The sequence below is a fragment of the Ochotona princeps genome, chromosome 33, assembly GCF_030435755.1.
Source record: "Ochotona princeps isolate mOchPri1 chromosome 33, mOchPri1.hap1, whole genome shotgun sequence".
In the NCBI taxonomy this organism is placed as follows: domain Eukaryota; kingdom Metazoa; phylum Chordata; class Mammalia; order Lagomorpha; family Ochotonidae; genus Ochotona; species Ochotona princeps.
The window spans coordinates 3,165,733-3,185,981 of NC_080864.1; the positions used below are offsets into that span (position 1 = coordinate 3,165,733).

At 55.0% G+C, this 20,249-nt stretch overlaps 1 protein-coding gene across 8 annotated transcripts; it reads right to left on the reverse strand.

Moving 5' to 3' along the window:
* Positions 1-511: 511 nt before the first annotated feature.
* Positions 512-19,877, reverse strand: LOC131478465 (long-chain-fatty-acid--CoA ligase ACSBG2-like). 8 transcript variants are annotated; one of them, XM_058658058.1, is made up of 14 exons: positions 19,711-19,877; positions 18,413-18,513; positions 17,480-17,709; positions 16,663-16,751; positions 16,014-16,134; positions 15,178-15,261; positions 14,780-14,929; positions 13,579-13,755; positions 5,823-6,004; positions 5,477-5,710; positions 2,953-3,170; positions 1,606-1,745; positions 1,226-1,325; positions 512-623 (listed from the first exon to the last, which is right to left on the reverse strand). In XM_058658058.1, the coding sequence occupies exons 1-14, from the start codon at positions 19,722-19,724 to the stop codon at positions 550-552; spliced, it is 1,914 nt and encodes a 637-aa protein (XP_058514041.1). In that variant the 5' UTR covers positions 19,725-19,877; the 3' UTR covers positions 512-549. The 8 variants fall into 8 exon arrangements, 7 of the variants coding, with proteins under 7 accessions (XP_058514041.1, XP_058514040.1, XP_058514039.1 ...); XM_058658057.1 differs by having other exon boundaries at positions 1,226-1,328; XM_058658056.1 differs by having other exon boundaries at positions 1,226-1,472; positions 19,711-19,876.
* Positions 19,878-20,249: the final 372 nt, after the last annotated feature.

Consider the following 20,249-nt stretch of genomic DNA (forward strand, 5'->3'; position numbering starts at 1 on the left):
CAGGGTCGGGGGGAAGTGGTCACTCATATACCCTGGACTGACCACTACAGCAGCTCATCAGGCCTGAGTCCCATCGTGGGGGGTCTCCAACCTGCCCCTTCCCCACACCGATTCGGGCATCAGAGGCGGGACACTTTTCCCAGGCGGGAGTTATCCAGGAGCTCCCGTGCTGTGCGGCTGCCTGGACACCTGGCAGGTGAGCAGGGCTCACCTCTCCGCTCCTTGCTGTCCCCAAGAGGGGCCAGCCGTCCAGGGTTCCTGGCCCATGCAGGAGCTTAACCAGAAAAGGCAGGAAGCACTGGGCACGTGCTGTGGCACCAGACTCCCATAGGGGCATCCCAGAGTCCACACGCACTCTGCTTCTGCTCCCCGGTGGGCCTGCCATGCGAGGGGCGCTCTCAGGCCCAGTCGGTCATGGCGCTCTCAGGCCCAGTTGGTCATGGCGCTCTCAGGCCCAGTCGGTCATGGCGCAGCCACACCTAGCGGGCCATACCTCGCACCCACGTCTCACCGTGGGTCAGCCCGCAGCAAGTGCAGCCGCTTGCACAGTCATTGGTATAGGCTCTCGATTTGCTGCCTGTATTTGAGGTTTATGAAATGCCTCTTGATTTTTGTCGTCGGACCTGACAAGAGAGGAGAAAAGCGGCTAAGCCAGCTTCTGTCGGGGCTGGGCCGGAGCCAGAGCCATGCCCTTCGGACTTTCCGGCCACCAACAGCTGTGAACTGAAACCTCTGTTCTTTGCAACACAAACGCTCCTCTGGTATTTTCTTACAGTAACACAAGAACTGACAAGGCAGGAGCCGTCGCGAGCCCCGGGTGGTATAGGTCCAGGGCTAAGGATGGTCACTTGAGCCAACATGGGGAAGGGAAGGGCCACTGTGGGCAGGCAGCTTGCAGGATGAGGCCTGGACGGTGAGCAGGAGCCGTCCCGGCAGAGGACTGGGAGAGGAGGGTGTTGGAAGCAGAGGGCTAACTGGTGCCAAGGACGGTCCTGCTCGGAGCCTGCAGGGAGGAGTTCAAATCTCACTCCCAGACGCGGGACACACATTGCCCCGGGATGAGTCTGTGGTCAGGGAGCTGGGAGCCCATTAGCTGCAAGTGGCAGCTGCTATCCCACGCCCACCAGTCCCTAGCTGGTCACACAGACCCCCTCAGGATAAAGGATCCATCCGTTTGGAGCCCATGGGAACCCAGGCACAAGCCAAGGATGGGCGCCCCGCTCACCTAGCTCCCCGGTTACAATGGAGAAGTCCTTCTCCAAGATCAGCCACTTGCGGATCTTCTGCGCGTTGGAGATGGCCTCCGCGTTGACGGCGTCGATGCCCTGCTGGATGGCCGTGTACACCAGGGGGTCCCGCAGCCTCACCACCTCCGTCACGGTGCTCGCCAGGCTGCCCACGGCTCGGCAGAAGTTGAGTGCCTCCGGGCTCAGCTTGTCCAGCGGCTCCCCGCTTAGCCAGTCGGTCTCACACTGTCCCCGCCACGCCCCACCCCAGGGGGGACACCCGTGTCACCACTTGGGGCCTGTCCGTGGCCGGTGCCACCTGCCCATCCCAACCCTCACCCCCGACCCTCTGCGGAGGAGGGCACGGATGGCAGCCTACCTTCAGTGTGAGCAGCATACTCAGGAACTTGGCCTTGTCTCCCACCAGCACGGCGTGGCTGATAATGGGAATCTTCTGCTTCGCCAGGGTCTCAATGGGCACCGGGGACACGTTCTCGCCACCCGCCGTAATGAGGATTTCTGTAACACAGGCTGGCTGGTGATGCCGCTTTCCCCACAGTGGGGTGCACCTGCCTGCCCAGCTGCACCTGTGGCGGTGTCTTACAAATTGGCAAAGTGGACTGTATCCGACAGCCCGGCTGCCTGTCCTGGGGGTTGGAGGGGAGGGAGTGTGTGTGTGTGTGTGTGTGTGTGTGTGTAGCTGACTCAGAGAACTGCCCCCAACGCACTGGCGCCACCTGCTGTCCATGATGTACACCTTCTTCCACTTCCACCAACCGGTCTTTCCCCAACACCAACCCTGGGGTCTTGCAAAGTGACCAAGCCATCCTGCTTCAAAGTTTGTGGAAAGGCCCCCAGCACGGTGGCCTAGTGGCGAAAGTCCTCACCTTGCACACCCTGGGATCCCATATGAGCCCCGGTTCTAATCCCGGCAGCCCCGCTTCCCATCCAGCTCCCTGCCTGTGGCCTGGGAAAGCAGTTGAGGACGGCCCAAAGCCTTGGGACCCTGCACCATGTGGGAGACCCGGAAGAGGCTCCTGGCTTCGGATCGGCTCAGCTCCAGCCATTGCAGCCACTTGGGGAGCAAATCAATGGATGGAATATCTTCCTCTCTGTCTCTCCTCCCCTCTGTATATCCACCTTTCCAATAAAAATAAATCTTAAAAAAAAAAATAAAATAAACTTCTCTGACGTGGACAAGTAGCTTAGTGATAAAGAAGCGCACGCCAAGGGCCTGGGTTTGAGTCCCGGCTGGGGCGCCTGACTCTAGCGCCCTGCGCATGCGCCAGTGGGAGGCAGCAGGTGGGGGCTGAGTGCTGGGGTCTCTGCTGCCCACGGGGGAGGCCTGCAGGGAGTGCCCGGCCTCTGGCCTTGGCCTTCGGTTGGTTACTGCAGGTGTTTAGGGAGGGAATCTGTGATCGGGCACTCTGTGTGTCATTCTGTCACATAAATAAATACACAGACTGGCCTCTTAGCTCCATTTTCCTAACAGGGAGTGAGAGTGCAGGGTCTCGTGTCTCCCAGGCCCATCCTGCCAAGCTTGGAGCCTGTTGTCACGTGTGGGGAGTGGCAGAGCCCGGCTGCAAGCTCAGGGGGTTGGGGAGCCTGAGGGGCGGAGCCTCAGCAGGTGCAAACCAGGGGGCGGGGCCTCAGCAGGTGCAGGTAGGTGTGGCCCAGGGGCGGGGCCTCAGCAAGGGCAGGCAGGCTCACCCCAGTCCCCTCCTACCTTTGATGCGTCCCGTGATGTACAGGAAGCTCTGGCTGTCCACGCGGCCCAGGTCCCCAGTGTGCAACCAGCCGTCCTCATCGATGGCCTCCGTGGTGGCATCCTCCATGTCCAAGTAGCCCATGAAGACGTGGCGGCCCCACAGGCAGACCTCGCCGATGCCGTTGGCGTTCTGCTGGGACACCATGGTCTTACAGCCGCTCAGGACCTTCCCACAGCTGCAGGAGTGGGGGGGCAAAGGAGCCGCCAGTCAGACACACCGGCCACGGGCACCTGCCCCTGCAGCCCAGCGGGCAGGAGTGGGACCCGGCGTTGGGTCTCACTCCCAGCGTCTTCCTCCATGGGGTTCCACTCCCAGCGCTCTCTGGATCTGAAAGCTCAGGTTGTTGTGGGCGGCTTCTTACACCTCATGTGTGTGTGTGGGATAAATTCTAGCCATAAGTGCAGTCTTCAAAATAGTCACGGAAAATATGTTATGGAAAAAAAATGCATGGTTTTCAAATTGTTTTTTGTACCAAAATTGTGTGTGTGTGTGTGTGTGTGTGTGTTGATTTGAAAGGCAAAGAAGGGCCAGGGCACAGTAGCCTAGTGGTTAAAGTCCTCACCTTGCATGCGCTGGGATCCCATAGGGGCACCAGTTTGTGTCCCAGCTGCTCCACTTCCCTCCCAACTCCCTGCCTGTGGCCTGGGAAAGCAGTGGAGGACGGCCCAGAGCCTTGCGACCCTGCACCCGCGTGGGAGAGTCCGAAGTAGCTCTTGGCTCCTGGCTTCGGATTGGCTCAGCTCTGGCCGTTGTGGCCACTTGGGGAGTAAACCAACAGATGGAAGATTTTTCTCTCTGTCTCTCCTCCTCTATATATATCTGACGTTCCAATAATTTTTTTTCTTTTTTAAAGCAGAAAGAGCAAACAGGGATTTTTCCATCTGGTGGTTCACTGCCCCAAAGCCTGCAGTAACCAGACGAGGACCACACTGAAGCCAGGAGCTCAAAGCTACACATCCTGGATCCCCGAGTGGGCTGCAGGCCCCCCAACACCGCCTGGAGTCCTGGCGCCAACCCTTCTACTTGGCAGAGTGTGTGCAGCAGGGAGCCGGAGTCAGAAGCCAGGCTGGGGCTTGAACCCCAACACTACATGTCCTAACTATGCAAACACCTGCTCCTCCCCCCACCCCAGCTTGCCTACAGTTCCACACCTCCAGGAACCCTTGGAGGGACCCTGACGGGTGTTTGGTCTGGGCACTGTTGATGCCAGAAACAGTTATGGTGATTTTGCCTTGGCGGGACATTTATTTGAATGGTTTGAATGTGTCTTCTCCTCCCCTTTCCCCCTCAAAAAAAAAACTACTCCCCAAGCGTGATGGGAACTAGGAGGCTGCAGGTCGGACTAGCTACGATGAAGTCATCCCACAGTCAGGCTGGCCTGTAATCCAGGACGAGCCTGTGTCCTTGCAGCAGGTTCACGCATGGAGGTGACATGTGAAGACAGGGCTGGGGATCAGAGATGTTTCCCCCTGCAACCCTCAGCCCCCAGGGACCGCCAGCCCCACGTGCGGCTGCTCATGCCCTACTCCTTGACACAGCACATCTGCCCTCCAGAACCGTGAGTCAGCCATTTGGTGGTTCTTGGTATTGGATGACTCGTCCAGGGCCCCAGTGTGGAGGGGGGAGCTCTTCACCGCCCCTAGGGGCTCCCATGTCCATGGTTTGAGGCCCAGCTGCTCTGCTTCTGACCCGTCTCTCTACTGGTATCCACCCTGGAGGGCAGCAGGTGCTGGCTTCAGGAGTTGCCTGCTACCCCCATGGGGATCCCAGATGGAGCTCCTGGCCCCTGGCTCTGGTCTTGAGGGTTTTTGGGAGGTAAGCCAGCCAATACGAAGTATTCTCCCTCTCTCTCTGCCTTTCATATAAAGACATAGATCTTGAAAACATACTGGAGGTAGAGGTTGGCATCCGTGCCTTTTGTGCCCTACCAGGAAGGGCCTTATCTCCAGGGATGGCATGCCCTTTGGTTTCCAAGGAATTTGAGTGGGCCTTTGGGTTCCACACGAAACAGCCCAAATGGGGCAACGACTGAGTGGACAGGGGTTAAAGTCAAGGGCAGCACGTGATTTTGCCTCACTGGGAAGATTCAACTGACAGTCGGCTTCCCCAGCCAGACCCCGGATAACTGGAGAGGCCCCAGTCTGGGAGAGCAGCCAGGCCAGGAGGCAGCCGCCGGGAGGAGTTGGGGAGAGACAGGCTAGGTTCTGGTTCTTGGTCCTGGGAGAAGGCCAGGGAGGACCCAGGCAGGGGTCTGAGGTGGGGCATCCCAGGGATGGGGTGTTGAGGCTCTCATGGTGGGTGGGGGAGGATCATGCAAGAGGCAGCGGGGTAGAGGACAGCGCAAGGCATTGCAGCTGGCCCCCGGCCATTGGACTGTGAGAGGCTTGGCTTCCACAGGCGGGAGGTGTGGGGCACATGGAAGCTAATGGAGGCCTTGCTGAGACGGGGGGACCCGCGCCCACCCGCCAGGGAGCCTGGCACCTGAGAAGGCGGTAGTTGTGCTGGGTGGACACCGTGTGGGGTCCCGAACTCTCACTAAGGCCGTACATCTCGCCAATGGGAATATCCAGGCTGAGGAAGAACTCGGAAGTCTCCGAGGACAGTGACGCGGCCCCGCTGATGAAGTAACGGCAGTGGTCCAGGCCCAGCCAGCTCCTGACCTTGCTGAACACCAGGGCCTTGGCCATGCGGTAGCTCACAGTGGTATCACGTTTCCTGGGGACGAGATGGGGCTCGGGAGAGGTCCGCTGCCTCCATGGTGGGAGGCCAGGCTTGGGCACCTGGGGAGGCTGGGCTTCCTCGTTCCCACCATCCCCCCGCAGCCTACCCCATCATCTTCCTCGTGTTGACCCTGAGTCCGGCGTTCTTGGCCCACGAGAACACCTTCTTCTTCAGGCTCGAGGACTTGCTCACGCTCTGTCTTATCGTCTCCTGCATCTTCTCCCAGATGCGGGGCACCCCAAGAAAGGCTGTGGGCTTCACCTCCTGCAGTGTGCCGATCAGCGAGCCCTGCAGGTGGGGCCACAGCCATGGGTCTCTCCCCGCCTGCCCACCCGCTCCACAGCACGCCGGACGGCCCTCCCTCGGCTGCCGGGGTGAGGGTGGACTTCGGGCCCCGGGGTGAGCCAATCCGATGCTTGCATTTGCTCTAGGGATCGGGTGAAGGGCGGTCACCCACGAGGCGTTCCTGGGGCACATGCCCCTTGGGGCATCAGCGTCCCTTGGGGAACGAAGCGTTCAGCTGGCCCTGGGAGGCCGCTCGGGCAGGGGACACTACACAACTGTCTAAAGGGATCCGATTCCTCCTCAGTCAGAACTGGCCTGCGGTCCCAGGCCGCCCCTGCCAAAACCCAGATCAAACGAGTCAACAAGCCGCTGTTGACTCGCACAGAGAAGTGAGGACCCAGGCTGGCTTAGGCGGTGTTGCAAGGGGACAGAAATCAAAAGGTTTAGGTGCTTGAATTTTTAAGTTTTCTGTCGGTCAAGTAAGCACCTTCATTCAACTCAAACCAAACGGATCTGCCGCTGAGACGGCTCCAGAAGAACTGTCTAAAACCAGTGTAACCACATCTGTGTGGCGCCAGAATACACGCAGACCCAGGGGTCAGCAGGGCAGAGTCCCAGACCCCAGCGTGAAGCCAGACCTTCCAACAAGAGTGCCCAGGTGCCAGTGGCAGGAAGCATACCTCCACTGCAAAAAGAAAACAAAATGGGCCTGGCGGCGTGGCCTAGCGGCTAAAGTCCTCGCCTTGAACGCGCCGGGAACCCATATGGGCGCCGGTTCTAATCCCGGCAGCTCCACTTCCCATCCAGCTCCCTGCTTGTGGCCTGGGAAAGCAGTGGAGGACGGCCCAAGGCTTTGGGACACTGCACCCGTGTGGGAGACCTGGAGGAAGTTCCTGGCTCCTGGCTTCAGATTGGCTCAGTTCCAGCCATTGCGGTCACTGGGGAGTGAATCATTGGACGGAGAATCTTCCTGTCTGTCTCCTCCTCTCTGTATATCTGACTTTCCAATAAAAATAAATCTTTAAAAAATTTTATCAATAGATTGAACTTAAACATGAAGTACTGTGTGCTCTTCCAACAGCTGTGAGAAAAGCAGAAGGCAAGCACCTAGGATGTGTGGCCGGAGCGTGCGGAGAGCCCTGGAGACCCAACGAGAAGCTGGGACCAACAGCCAGAGAGGAGCCTGGGCAGGTCTCAGCAGAGCACGGTCAAGGTGCCCACCACGCCACTTGTCACGGAGGAGATCAGTGCCAGCAGGAGGACAGCAGGTGCAGGGGGGAGCGTGTGGAGAGGCCAGAATGTCTTGCACCCACTAATGGTGGGGGATGGGAGATGGTGCTGTTCAACTGAACACAGCCTGGAAGTCTCTTCAAAGGTGGACCACGCCTCTGCCTCCCCCTCCCCGACCCCTTTAGTAGGCAGTGTAGAACTGTTTGGGGTTGATGCGAAATATGGGACAACTTCTCAGGCCCTGTAAGTGATGTTGTGAGCGAACGTGTGTGTGTGTGTGTGTGCAGCCCACAAGGGGGACATTCACTGAGAACCCACGGTGTGTCCACACACAGCTGACAGGCATCAGGATACATGGAAGCCAAGAACTCAGTCAGCCAGTACTTAGAGCAGCGTCAGGAACCTTCTAGAAGGAAGTACAGAGGCCCCGAGGTTTAACCTGTGGGAGTGACCTTGATGGGCACAGTCGTTCCCCTGGACGACTCCGGTGACCCAGGGATGTAGGAGGGTCTGTGTGAGAGGGAGGCAGGGGTCAGAGTGGTGGAAGAGAGAAAGAGGGTGTGCCTACTGGAAGGTTCGACTCTGCTGGCTTGAGGAGGGAGGGAGGGAGGGACCCTCCTCAGGAAGGCAGGAAGATGGAGGGGGACTCCGCTGACTCCTTGGTGGGAGCCCCGCGAGGCCCACGTTGGACCATCAGCTAATCCACGCGAGCTGCTTTGAGCTGAAACGTTGCTGTGCTTTGACAAGACAGTGGAGGGGTGTGGAGAGCGGGGCTTTGCCCCAAGATGGCGCTTGTTATTGTCTTCTCAAGGCACAAAGGCAGTAAACAAGTTTTAGGAAGTTGTAGAGGATTGGTTCAAGGTCTCATGCAGTCTGCATGGTGTGCGCGTGATCAGAGTTGTGATTGGTGTGTGTGTGCGTGATCAAGGCTGTGATTGGTGTGTTTGATGCATGGCCAAGCAGCCCTGTTGCAATTGGCTGTTGATAGGGTTTTAACCTAAGTTTGAGAGAGAACAAAGGAGAAGAAGAACAAAGAGGAGTAGTGGTAGAGTAGTAGTAGTAGTAGTAGAAGAGGAAGCCTGTAAATATGCTGTAGTTACTGCCCTTCTGTATTATACTTGGATTTCTTGTTTTGTTATATTATGTAATTAGTTTGTCCTTCAATAAATCCTCATAAGAGCAAGCACCTGTGTCGGAGCTTCACTCGCTGGACGAGGGACCCCGTTATCTGGTGCCGTGGCTCGGATGATAAAAGTCAGCCGGTGAGTACCAAGAAGTTAATTAGCTGAGCAAATTGCTCAGGGAGTTGCTTACAGCTGCAATTAGTTTTCAACTGAGCCTTTGCTCAGGGAGTTTGCAACTGAGCAGATAGCTCAGGAAGCCGCTAAAGGGAAAAAATAATAATAATAAAATAAGTAACTGAGCGAAAAGCTCAGGGAGCTGCCTATCGGCAGGGGTGTGCACACCAATGATCGCGGTGAAAGCGACAATTTTTTTGAAATTTGCGGCAAAAACGAAAATTCTTTTGAAGCTCGCGGTGAAGCGACGATCCTTTCAAGGTCCTTTCAAGGTCGCAATAAGCGACGGAATGGGGAACTTGCAGTCTTCTGTAAAAATGCAGAATCTTTTGCAGAGGTTGCTGAAGAAAAACGGCACGCCGGTAAAGGCAAAAACAGTGCTTTCATTTTTACAAACAGTGCAGCAGCATGCCCCTTGGTTTTTAGAAGAGGGTATGCTAAATGTGCCACAGTGGGAACATCTCGGAAGGGATTTATCTAAAGCTGATCAACTTAAACCTCTCCCTCCGGGTACTGTGGGATTCTGGTCTCTGATTAAGTCTTGTCTGGTAGATAAGACAGATAAATTCAAGGAATTGTTACAAGAAGGTGAAGCAGCTCTCCGCAAGCTTCAGGAGGAAGCTTCTCAGCCAAGTAGTGTTGGTGAGAGAGCAGAACCTGAAAGTAGTCAGGATAGTGAGGAAGAACATTCGGGTGAGGAGCTGGATGCTGTGACCAAGGGCACCAAGAAGCTAGCCTTAAAGCCGCCTAGAAAGGCCCGACGGACTCCTGTGCCACCCCCTCGGGAGCCTCTGGTGGCACCCAGTGCACCGCCTTGGCCACACTCCGATCCCCCTGGGTGGGCTGCGCCCAGTGAGGCAGTGAGGCCGCAGCCCAGGGAGGTTCAGTCATGGCATGATATTGTTGGAGCCAAGCAAGTTTTTCCTGTTAGAGAGGACAGGACCCAGAACCCTGCAGTTCGTTTGCATGACCCCTTAAATTTCAAGTTAATAAAAGATTTGAAGATTGCTGTGGATTCTTATGGGGTTCATGCGCCTTACACTATGGCTGTTTTGGATCAGTTGGCTGCTGATGTTTTGACTCCTGAGGACTGGAGGAATGTAGCCAAGGCCACTCTCTCCCCAGGCCAATACTTGCTTTGGAGAGCTGCTTGCCGAGAGCTAGCAATAGATATTGCCCGCCGTAATGCTCAGGCTGGGAACCCCACATGGAATGAGGAGGCATTATTAGGGGAAGGTGCTCATGCTGGCCAACAACAGCAGATTCAGTACCCTGAGCCATTGTATTTACAGGTTGCTAACGTAGCCACTGGAGCTTGGAAGGCAATACAGAGTAAGGGTGATGTGCGTTATTCCATTGCAAAGGTGACTCAGGGACCTAATGAGCCTTATGCAGACTTTGTGAGCCGTCTCATGGAAGTGGCAGGGAAATTATTCCCGGATGTAGAACAAGCCATGCCTCTGGTAAAGCAACTTGCCTATGAGAATGCAAATAGATGGTGCCGTGAGGCTATACGCCCATGGAAGCATAAGCCACTAGATACTTGGATAAAACTCTGTAGGGATGTGCATGACCAAGTTACTGCAGGAGTAATTCAGGCTAAAGAGCAGGCTAAAGTCATTATGAATGCTATGCGACAGGAAAGACAGGCTGAAAGTCGTACTCACATTTGTTTTAAATGTGGGAAGTTGGGACATTTTAGAAGGGATTGTCGCCAGAGAGGGCCGGCTCGACCGACTTCGCGACCTAGGCTTTGCCAACGTTGTGGCAAGGGAAATCATTGGGCACATGAATGTAGGTCGATGTCCGATATGATTGGCCGCCCCCTGGTCAGAAGTTACAGGCCAAAAAACGGGCAGTGGGGCCCAGCATCCCGGGGCCCCTACAGAGCTTACGGGGTGCACCAGGACCCACAGGCACAGAAGGAGGAGTCATTCGCCGAGCCACACCTGGCAGCGCGGGACTGGACCTCTGTGCCACCTCCCACTTGGTACTGACTCCAGAGATGGGCCCACAAGCCCTGGAGACAGATTTCCAAGGGCCTCTCCCTGATGGTACAGTAGGAATAGTGTTTGGACGGAGCTCAAAAACTATGCGAGGTCTAGTTGTTCACCCAGGAGTAATAGATTCAGACTTCACAGGCATTGTCAAAGTTATGCTTTCTTCACCTAGAGGTATTACAGTTATTACTCCAGGGGAGCGCATTGCCCAATTGTTAGTTCTTCCTAGTTGCCATGCACGTTGGAGAAGTCGCCGTGCAAGTCGAGGTGATCGAGGTTTTGGGTCTTCAGGTGATTTTTTGAATTTGGATTTGGATGGTCGTTCTGCTGCTGAGCGTCACGCAGCAGGCCCAGGTTTTAGTAAGGATTGGGTGATGTGGAAGGATGTATTAACAAAACAATGGAAGGGCCCGCATCCTGTCCTACGACGGACGCGAGGTGCAGTTTGTGTTTTTCCGCAGGACTCGGACGGACCAGTGTGGGTGCCAGAACGTTTAACGCGAACAATAAGAAAATCAGAGCAAGATGAACCTGTGGATGTGGTGGATGCTGACCGGACTGATGTTTCTTCAGACAATGGAGGCGTGGACTCCAGGATTCCCGCTGACTAATTCTGCCACCGCCAAGCCTGTACCCCGACGTGGTGTTATGGAATGGCAGTTTATTATTTTCCTCAAGTTACCAAAGTGCTATGTTCCTTTCATGTATTACCTGTGTTGGTTGATTCCACTTTTCTAAGGCCTCAAATTGATGGAACTCATATTGATGAACATAATGTTACATTTCAACTGCAAGATTGTGTTCCTACAGATGGAGGTCCAGTGTGTAATGGTCTTGTTCGATCTGTAGAGCCTTGTTTGTTAACACATGCTATTAATGTATGTCATTTTACTGTGTTTCCGGCAGCTAATTATTCTGTGTTGTATGAAGTTAAGCCTCAGTATATTTGCTTAGCTAATGCTAGGTCTGATGAATTGGCATTTATGGGATTACCCTCTCCATTTGTTGGGTGCTTTGAGCACCTTGAGGTTCTTTATTGGTTTGGTGATATTTTTTATCTGTTGCCTGATCTGGTGGAGGATGTTCAAGTTTCTTGGACGCCTCGTGTGTTGCCTCTGCCATCAATTACTGTTTCTTTGCCCATCGCACAAATCCTTCAAAATTCTGAACAGTTGAAAAATCATTTGAAGCGTAATGAAAAACAGTTGGAAGAGTATCAAGTAGCCACCACTATAACTAGTGGCAAGTTACTCCAAGTGCAGACCGCTATAGAGCATGATTCCAATAGTAGATGGTGGGATTTTCTCTTCTCTAGCCCTACCGCCACGCATCATTTTTCTGGAGTGTTTATTTTTCTGAGCTGTGTGTTTGGTGGTTTAGTGTTTTTGTGTGTTTGCAACTGTGGAATGTATGTGTATACCAAGAATCAATCGCGTAAGAACCTCCTGCAACAGCAGATCCTGGCTCAAGCCGTTCTCGCTCTCCAAAAGAATGATTCCCCTAAAGTATGGCTTAACATGCTGGATCGGTAGTCAATGACGGGTAAGTATCCAATAAGGCTTTACCAACCTAAGACAGGCGCCACGAGCCAGGTGGTTAGCCGATGACGGGTAAGGGAAGCTGAATTTGGAACACCTAAGACAGGCACGATCCCTTAGTTAATAAAACAAAAAGGGGGAATTGTGGAGAGCGGGGCTTTGCCCCAAGATGGCGCTTGTTATTGTCTTCTCAAGGCACAAAGGCAGTAAACAAGTTTTAGGAAGTTGTAGAGGATTGGTTCAAGGTCTCATGCAGTCTGCATGGTGTGCGCGTGATCAGAGTTGTGATTGGTGTGTGTGTGCGTGATCAAGGCTGTGATTGGTGTGTTTGATGCATGGCCAAGCAGCCCTGTTGCAATTGGCTGTTGATAGGGTTTTAACCTAAGTTTGAGAGAGAACAAAGGAGAAGAAGAACAAAGAGGAGTAGTGGTAGAGTAGTAGTAGTAGTAGTAGAAGAGGAAGCCTGTAAATATGCTGTAGTTACTGCCCTTCTGTATTATACTTGGATTTCTTGTTTTGTTATATTATGTAATTAGTTTGTCCTTCAATAAATCCTCATAAGAGCAAGCACCTGTGTCGGAGCTTCACTCGCTGGACGAGGGACCCCGTTAGAGGGGGAGCTAAGGCAGAGAGGACCGGGAAATCCCAGAGATCTCGGTCCACTCAGTGAATGTTTGCAACATCCAGACACAGAGGGAACGAAAATGTTCTGTCACATGACCACTCTGAAAAACCTACCGAAGGATGTTGCTCAGTTAAATGAAGTTGTAATAATAACAAAAAGACTCAAGAAAATTGAAGGTCCCTCCTACAAGGGGAGATATGCTTCTGTCCCATCCAGAGCCCCAAGGGGCCCTCAATTTCCTCTTTCCCAGAGAACTGCTAACATTCAGGAATACCTGGGAAGTTGGACTCCTTCAAAGGCCGCTGAACCTGCAGTCTGTCAGAGGTCAAAGTGCACCTCAGCCACCTCGGCCTCTCCCCCTGTCCTACCCTGTTCTCCTCACGTCCCTTTCATTCAAACCTGTCCCCACCACAAGCACTCAGAGAAGCCAGACCCTCCCTCCCACCCTCTTCAAGTGTCACATCCGGAGACACAGCCTAAGAGAAGCCAGCCCAGCCTGAGGCAGAAAGATAAATACAGAAATAAGAGAGGAAATTTGAATACTTGGAGACTTAAGAGTGAGCAGTGGCAGGTCAGGTGGAACAACTGGACAGGGGAGGAAAAAAAACAAATGCAACCAGTAACTCCAGGAAAACCAAAAAGTTGCACCGCGTGGGAAGGGGCTCAGCTGAGTTAGTTCAGGGTGATTTACCTGGCGTGTATAGGGTGGAGGAAATGAAGAGGAGGATGAAGAAAGGAAGTGTACATCATCACAGAGCCCAGTGGAAGGGAACACAGACAATGTTCTAATATTCAAAACATGTAAACCCAGAAAAGGGGATATCACATCTCCAACCTCCGGGAGACATATACGCCAAAAGAAATGACTAAGCCACGTGGCCCCTACCTTGAGCGCGTCGGTCTGAGCAAAGTACGTGACACCCCCGACCTTGATGGGCAGCCAGATGTCCATCATTTGGGCTGCGATGTGGCTGAGGGGTAGGTAGCTCACCACTGCCTCCTGCTTGCCCGTGGTACTTGTAAGGCCCAGGTTCTTGGCCAGCGTCCCCGCTAGCCATGTGATCTAGAACACAGCAAGCAGATGGCCCGCTTAGCTCTATTTGGTAATAACTAGGAAGCCAGGAGCCAGGAACTCCCTCGGGGTCTCCTGTAGGTGTGGCGGGGGCCCAGGTACTTGAGTCGTTACCTGCTGTGCCTTCCAAGATGTTGGAGTAGGGAGTTGGATCACAAGTGGAGTAACTAGGACTTGAACCAACACTCCAGAAAACAGACAAGCTTAACCCACAGAACCTGCACACACTGGCCTCGGTCATAAGTTAAAAAAAAAAAAATCTTCACAAAATACCTTTTTGTGTTACACATGCTATTCTTCAGCAGGCTCCCAAAGTTTCCTAATGCCTCTTGATGTTAGCTAAATGAATCCACACATTAAGCAGTGTGGTTACCAGCCGGGACAGTGGGAAGAGCCGGCCCTGGTTCTCAGCCTGCTTCTAACACGTTCCTTACCGTGTGACCTTGGGCTGGCCACCTCACCTCTCTGGAGGCCTTCAGTGTGGTCATTTATAAAATAACAGCTGGATTGCCGTAAAGCGAGAAACCTGCCTGACACAGGCATCGAGCACACGATTTCCAGGTTCTCCTTGGAGGCAACCGGAGGCTCTGTGGAGCTACATGCTGAGACCTGGTGGACTGTGCCTTACCCTAACAGTGACCTCAGCCCCTCTATATCCGCTTCCCCGCCCTGCCCCGCATCCATGCACCCACGCAACCACAGACAGAAACACTGGCTAGAAGACCCCCATGGGGCCATTAGGCTTGTAGCACTCTCATTTTACAGATGGGGAAACTGAGGCTCGGCAATGTCACGTGTTTCGGCTGAGATCACAGAGCAAGGCTTTGAACTCGGCTCTTCCACTGTCCAGCCCCACCCCCTGTCCTGCTCTGTCCAGTCCTCACTGGGCAGGGACGCCCTGCAACCCTGTGCGTGTGTGTGTGTGTGTGTGTGTGTGTGTGTGTGTGTGTGTGTGTGGAGTAGGACACAGTCGGTCTAAAGCCCGCCCTCACGGAGGGGAGGAGCTACAACGCACATTGTCGTGGCTGAGCATCACGCCCTTGGGGTTGCCCATGGTGCCGGACGTGTAGATGATAACAGCACACTGGTTCGCCTTCTGGCTCTCGATGATCCGGTCGAGCTGGAGGTCCGGCACGCTGTTGCCGAGCTCCATGAAGTCGTCCCACTGCGGAGGGAAAGGACAGCAGAGGATGGCGGCGAGCCGGCCGCAGGAGAGACGGCTGTCCCCCGTCCCACTGGGTCCCGTCAGCTCTCTCTGCAAAGTGTGATTCCCCGTCACGCTTTTCACCCTGCAGCTTTCTGGTGGTGCTCCCCGCTCCCAACACCAGCTCCGGGCACCCCTATTTCTTGTGCAGAGGCCCCACCCACTTCCTTCACTCACACCCCGCCTCCCTCCTCCCCACCCCCACTTACAGAATATAGGTTATTATTCCTCTCCCGCATGGGCAGCCTGTACTGGATGATGGCTTTTAGGGTTTCCATCTTGCTTTCTGGAATCTACAAGAAAAGTTTGTGTGTAGGTTTCTTGGCACCCCAGGTCTGGGGAGGATGGAGGCGGCTGGGGTGGGGTGGGGGGAGTCCTGAAACAGGGCCAACCCGTGCCCTCCCCCGTGGAAACTCTATGCTACCCATGGACGCCTTGGTGCCAGCCAGCCGGTCAGTCGGTGGAGCCAGGACGGCCCTGGGCAGGCCACTGTGGGGTGGGTGTGGACCCAGCACGGGTAGAGGCAGGCCATCGCATCAGAGCACCCATCAGTCCCAGCTGTTCCACTTCCCACCCAGCTCCTTTGCGGGTGCCCCTGGGGTGGGCAGTGCTCCGGCCCCTGCTGCCACCGGGGAGACCCGGTTGGAGCTCCTGGCTCCTGGCTTTGCCCAGTCCCAGCTGATGGGGGATGGGGTGTGGGTGGGGCATTTGAGAATAAACCCCAATGTCTTTCAAATAAATAAATCCTTTATTCAACAATGGAAGTTTCTAAACAGCTGCAGGATGCCCAGGAAATACCACGTGATGATGGGTTTGAAGCAGAGGCTGAGTAATAAGCCCAAGGGCGTGTGATGTGGAAATTCCAATTTTTCCCTGCCCACCGTGCCTCCTCCACGTCTTTCTCCCCTCGAGGGGGGCCTCGCTGGGTAGACCAGGTGGACCCACTGCTCGTCACCACCCCGTGGGGGCCGAAGGACACCTAGGCCGGGAACCCAGAGTTCCCCTGGGGATGGGACGTGGCCGGCAGCGCCGGGTCCAGCTTTACCGAAAGGATCTTCCGAAGCTGTTGGTCGTTTTCCACCAGCAAGACATTCACCTTGGCCTGAGTGATGACATATTGGCAAGCGTCGGCAGAGTTCGTGGCATAAATGCCAACACAGAGACCCCTGGGGAAAAAAAGAAGGGTTTCAGGCGTATGCGCCCCCCCACCCCCATTCCCCTTCCTACACTGCAACGTGTCCTCCTCCTCCAGGCAGGTGCCAGGATTGCAGGAGCCCGAGATGAAGACCAGATATGCAGGGAACACCTGTGATGTTGTGACCACAGTAGCCCTTGGGATACCCACAGCCCTCCCAGTTCCCAGAAGAGCAGAACTGGGACCGGCCAGCAATGCCGCTTGTTCGAGGTCCCACCGCAAAGTCTCAGCCCTGGAACTCAAAGCCACGACTCAGCCTGCGTTTCCTCTTACAACCGCAGCCTCTCTGTTCATTCAGCCACGCGAGCTGGCGTCCCATGGTGACCTCCAACTTGCCCTTCCTGCCTGCGCAGTGACCAGTGAGGCCTGCCTTGAGTCTTTTCGCTGTTGCTGTTGCCTTTACAATGCCAAGGCAGAGGTTCTCCCAACACCCTGCTGCCAGGCCCCGGGGGATGGGGGTGATGACAACCCACTTCCTCTTCCGGGGGACGCACCTTACCCTGCCAGGATGGCGCCGAGCGCAGCTATGAACCACTGCATGGAGTTGAAACCCAGGATGCCAACTGCGTGGAAGCGCTGTAGACCCAGCTGCGAGGCAAGAGAGAGGCCAACGGATGGGCGGCAGGTGCACGGCCACGCCCTCGCACCTGTCACCTCCACCCACTTCCAGGCCACTTCAGAGCAAAGCGAGCCAGGGACCATTTAAAAAGCATCCGCCCCGTTAGAACTCAACACCAGCAGTATAAACAGTGTGTCTACCTTCTTGATCGATGAGGTTTTTTTTTTCTAAGATTATTTTTCATTTATGTATTTGAAAGACAGAGAGAGAGAGAGATCTTCTGTCTGCTGGCTCACTGCCCAAATGGCTGTAACGGCCAGAGCTGAGCCAGGTTGAAGCCAGGAGCCCGGAGCTCCATCCGGGCCTCCCTGGGGCCATCTGCTTCACCCTTTCTGCTCCCAGGATGTATGAAGGCTAGTCTGTGTAATCAACAGCACCTGGGAGAAGTGACGGCACCCATGTGGAAGACCCGGATGGAGCTCCCAGTTTCTGCCTGTGACCCGGCTCCCCGCCACCCCCGGCTGTGGCAAGCACCTGGAAAGCGGACCAGCAGGTTGAATCTATCTCTGCTGCTGTCTCATCCTGCGTGATGTGTCTCTGCTTTTCAAATCAATCAATGAATAACAAACTTTTAAGAACCGGGGAACTGCGGTGTGTATAGGTCTCCCACCTCAGACGCAAAGTGGATAGGAACGGACTGAGGCGGGGCACCGCGGGACGGGGTGGGAGGGCAGGGCAGCAGCGACAGAGCCCTTACCTTGATGAGGGACCTGGCAGCCTTCCGACAGGCCTCATAGTACTGGGTGAAGGTCAGCGTCTCCCACTTCTTGCCGTTCTTGGAGGCCAGAGCTGGGTGGGTGCTGAAGCGGTTGACGGAGTCGCGGAAGAACTCGGGGATGGTCATCGGGGTCTCGTGGCCCGGCCCGTGCTTTGAGAGCCTCAGGAGGACTTCTCCACTCTGCTCGGTGGTCCACAGGCTGAGGGGAACTGCAGGTAGGCCCCGGGGTGCGGGGGAGGCAGAGGGGGCGGGGACAGTGGCAATGGTTTCTATTGATCTTCTAACTTTGGGGGTTTGCTGGGTTGACTGTCATTCACTCCCTGCCACAGCCAACACGGTACCAGGCCGAGGCCAGGAGCCCTAAACCCCAGCCATGTCTTCCACGCAGCTGGCAAGGACCCAAGTATTAGGGCCATTGTTCACTGCCTTCGGGGGTGTGTGTGCTGGCAGGAAGCTACATCGGAAATGGAGTCAGGCCCCAAACCCAGGCTCTGTGATACAGGATACAGGAATTAATTCCCACCCCCTCCCTGGTTGCTTAAACCCTGCCAGTTAAACACCCGTCCAAGTGGGATGGCTTGCTTGCCCATATCACATCTCTTTTGCAAAAGAGCACCTGTGGACAGAGATTCTGCCTTATGGCTGGCAAGGTCCCCCGAGTCCAGCTGCGGCCATCACACCCAACTAACACATTCACAGATCCAGGCAGCACTGGCCACGTTGTGTGTGCACAGGGATGCCAAGTGCCAGTCTGGCAAGCAAGTGCCTCACGGCCCTGCCCCATGCTGTCGGCTACTCGCTTGTGACGGAAGTGCACAGGCTGGGCCCTACAGGGTCACACATCCCTGTGCACGGCTGTTGGTCCAGTCAGCGTGTCCTTCGCGCCCCCTGCCGCCCCTTGGCTCAGCACACCTGACGGCTTGCTGGTGTCTGTCCCATGGTCCTCAGGCTCCTCTTCCAGAGTCACAGGGGGCTCGGCCTTCACCACCTCCACAGGACTGCTCTTGATGGTACTGCAGAAGGTCAAAAACGAGACCTGAGCAGGACTGGCAGGGAGACCCTCCTCCAGTCGCTGCTCATGTCTGCCGAGAACATGAGGGTTCCATGGTCATGCCTGCCCTGGGCTGAGCGAGAGAGGAGAGCGTGCCAGACTACGGAGCGATGGGCACTTCAAGAGAGGAGGTCCAGCTGGTGTCCAGAAGGGTCACTGAGATGGTGTGGCTGTAAGGTCAAGTCACTAGGTCATTGTATGGGGGACAATGTGTTTTGAAATCTTCCAGAATATTCTTGCTCGTCAGCGGTCTCAGGGTATCAGTTCAGGGAACCCTTCACACACGGTTCCTAAATAGCCATCTAGACCATGAAACGGCACCGGGTTGGCATTAAATCTGTGCCGATCCATGTGCTTTTGAAGGTTCCTGCTGTCCCAGGAGCATTAGTAGGGAGCAGCATTGGAAGTGGAGCAGCCAGGACTTGAACCGGTGTTCCTATAGGATGTTAGCTGTACCATAAAGGCAGCCTGTCTTTCTAGACTCATGAACCATCTTTATGACTGGTGATACCAGATATAATGTAAACTCTACCTACAGGGCTGTTCAATTGTATCATTTAGGGAACAGCCAGGAAAAAAAATATTGTTAAATATACAACTTTTTGTTGTCTTTTTCTTAGATTTATGTATTTGAGGACCTAGTACGATGGCAGGCGCAGTGGGTAAATCCTCGCCTTGCAAGTGCCGGCATCCCCTAGGGGTAATAGCCTCATATCCCGGCTGCTCCATTTCCCATCCAGCTCCCTTCCTGTGGCCTGGGAAAGCAGTGGGGGACGGCCCAAAGCCTTGGGACCCTGCACCTGCATGGGAGACCTGGAAGAAGCTCCTGGCTCCTTGCTTCGGATTGGCTCAGTTTCAGCCGTTGCGGCCACTTGGGGAGTGAATCAGTGGATGGCTCGCTCGCGCTCTCTCTCTCTCTCTCTCTCTCTCTCTCTCTCTCTCTCTCTCTCGCTGCATTTCAAACAGCAGAAAATAAGTAAACCAACTCCTAGCAATACATTGGGAATAGACAACATTTGCTAAGAACACAGCTGACACTACAGACTTTAACCAGCCCTGCACGGTGCTGCCCGAGTCAGAGACCTGGGCTGGCATCCCCGCGGCTTCCTGCTGCCACCCTCTCTGCCACCCTCTTGTGCCCAGCTGCCAGGCCCCACACCTGCCCCTCTTCATGAGGTAAGGTTGTGGCCACCACGGTGAGGCATCAGGAGCTGGGACATCTGTTCAGCACACGGGTCTTCCTTCTTGCCTCAACAGGCCAGCCCTTCCTGGGGACCTGAACAGTAGGTGGTTTCGTGGTTTCCCCCTGTCCAATAATCCCACTACCCCATTTAACCTTCTAGAACATTCCAGAACCTTCTGGCACCTTTGTGACATCAGTGTCTGGCCCTTACCTCCCCATCCCCATGCCTCCCCCCTACTCCCTCCCACAAGGAAACTGCTTCCAGGGCAGGGGTTATTGTCAGCTGTTCACTCATTAGTCACTCATCTACACTGTGCACTTGTGCCTGGCTCTGGAAGGTTCTAGAAGGAACCACCCAAACGCAGGACCTTGGGCTAAACGCTGGGGAATGTCACAGAGTGCAGACTCACAGTGAGGTCTGTCCCTGGAAACAGAGAGATGCCTGGAATCACACAGACACATGTAAACTGACAACCACGGAGCGGCACAAGGCGGGCTGGGAGAGATGAAGTTGG

Excerpts from the sequence above, each read along its gene's own strand:
- LOC131478465 (XM_058658056.1), bottom strand. Across the intron at positions 3,171-5,476 it reads CACAACTACCGCCTTCTCAG|CTGTGGGAAGGTCCTGAGCG; the intron begins GTGCCAGGCTCC and ends CCACTCCTGCAG. Across the intron at positions 624-1,225 it reads CATTGTAACCGGGGAGCTAG|GTCCGACGACAAAAATCAAG; the intron begins GTGAGCGGGGCG and ends CTCTCTTGTCAG.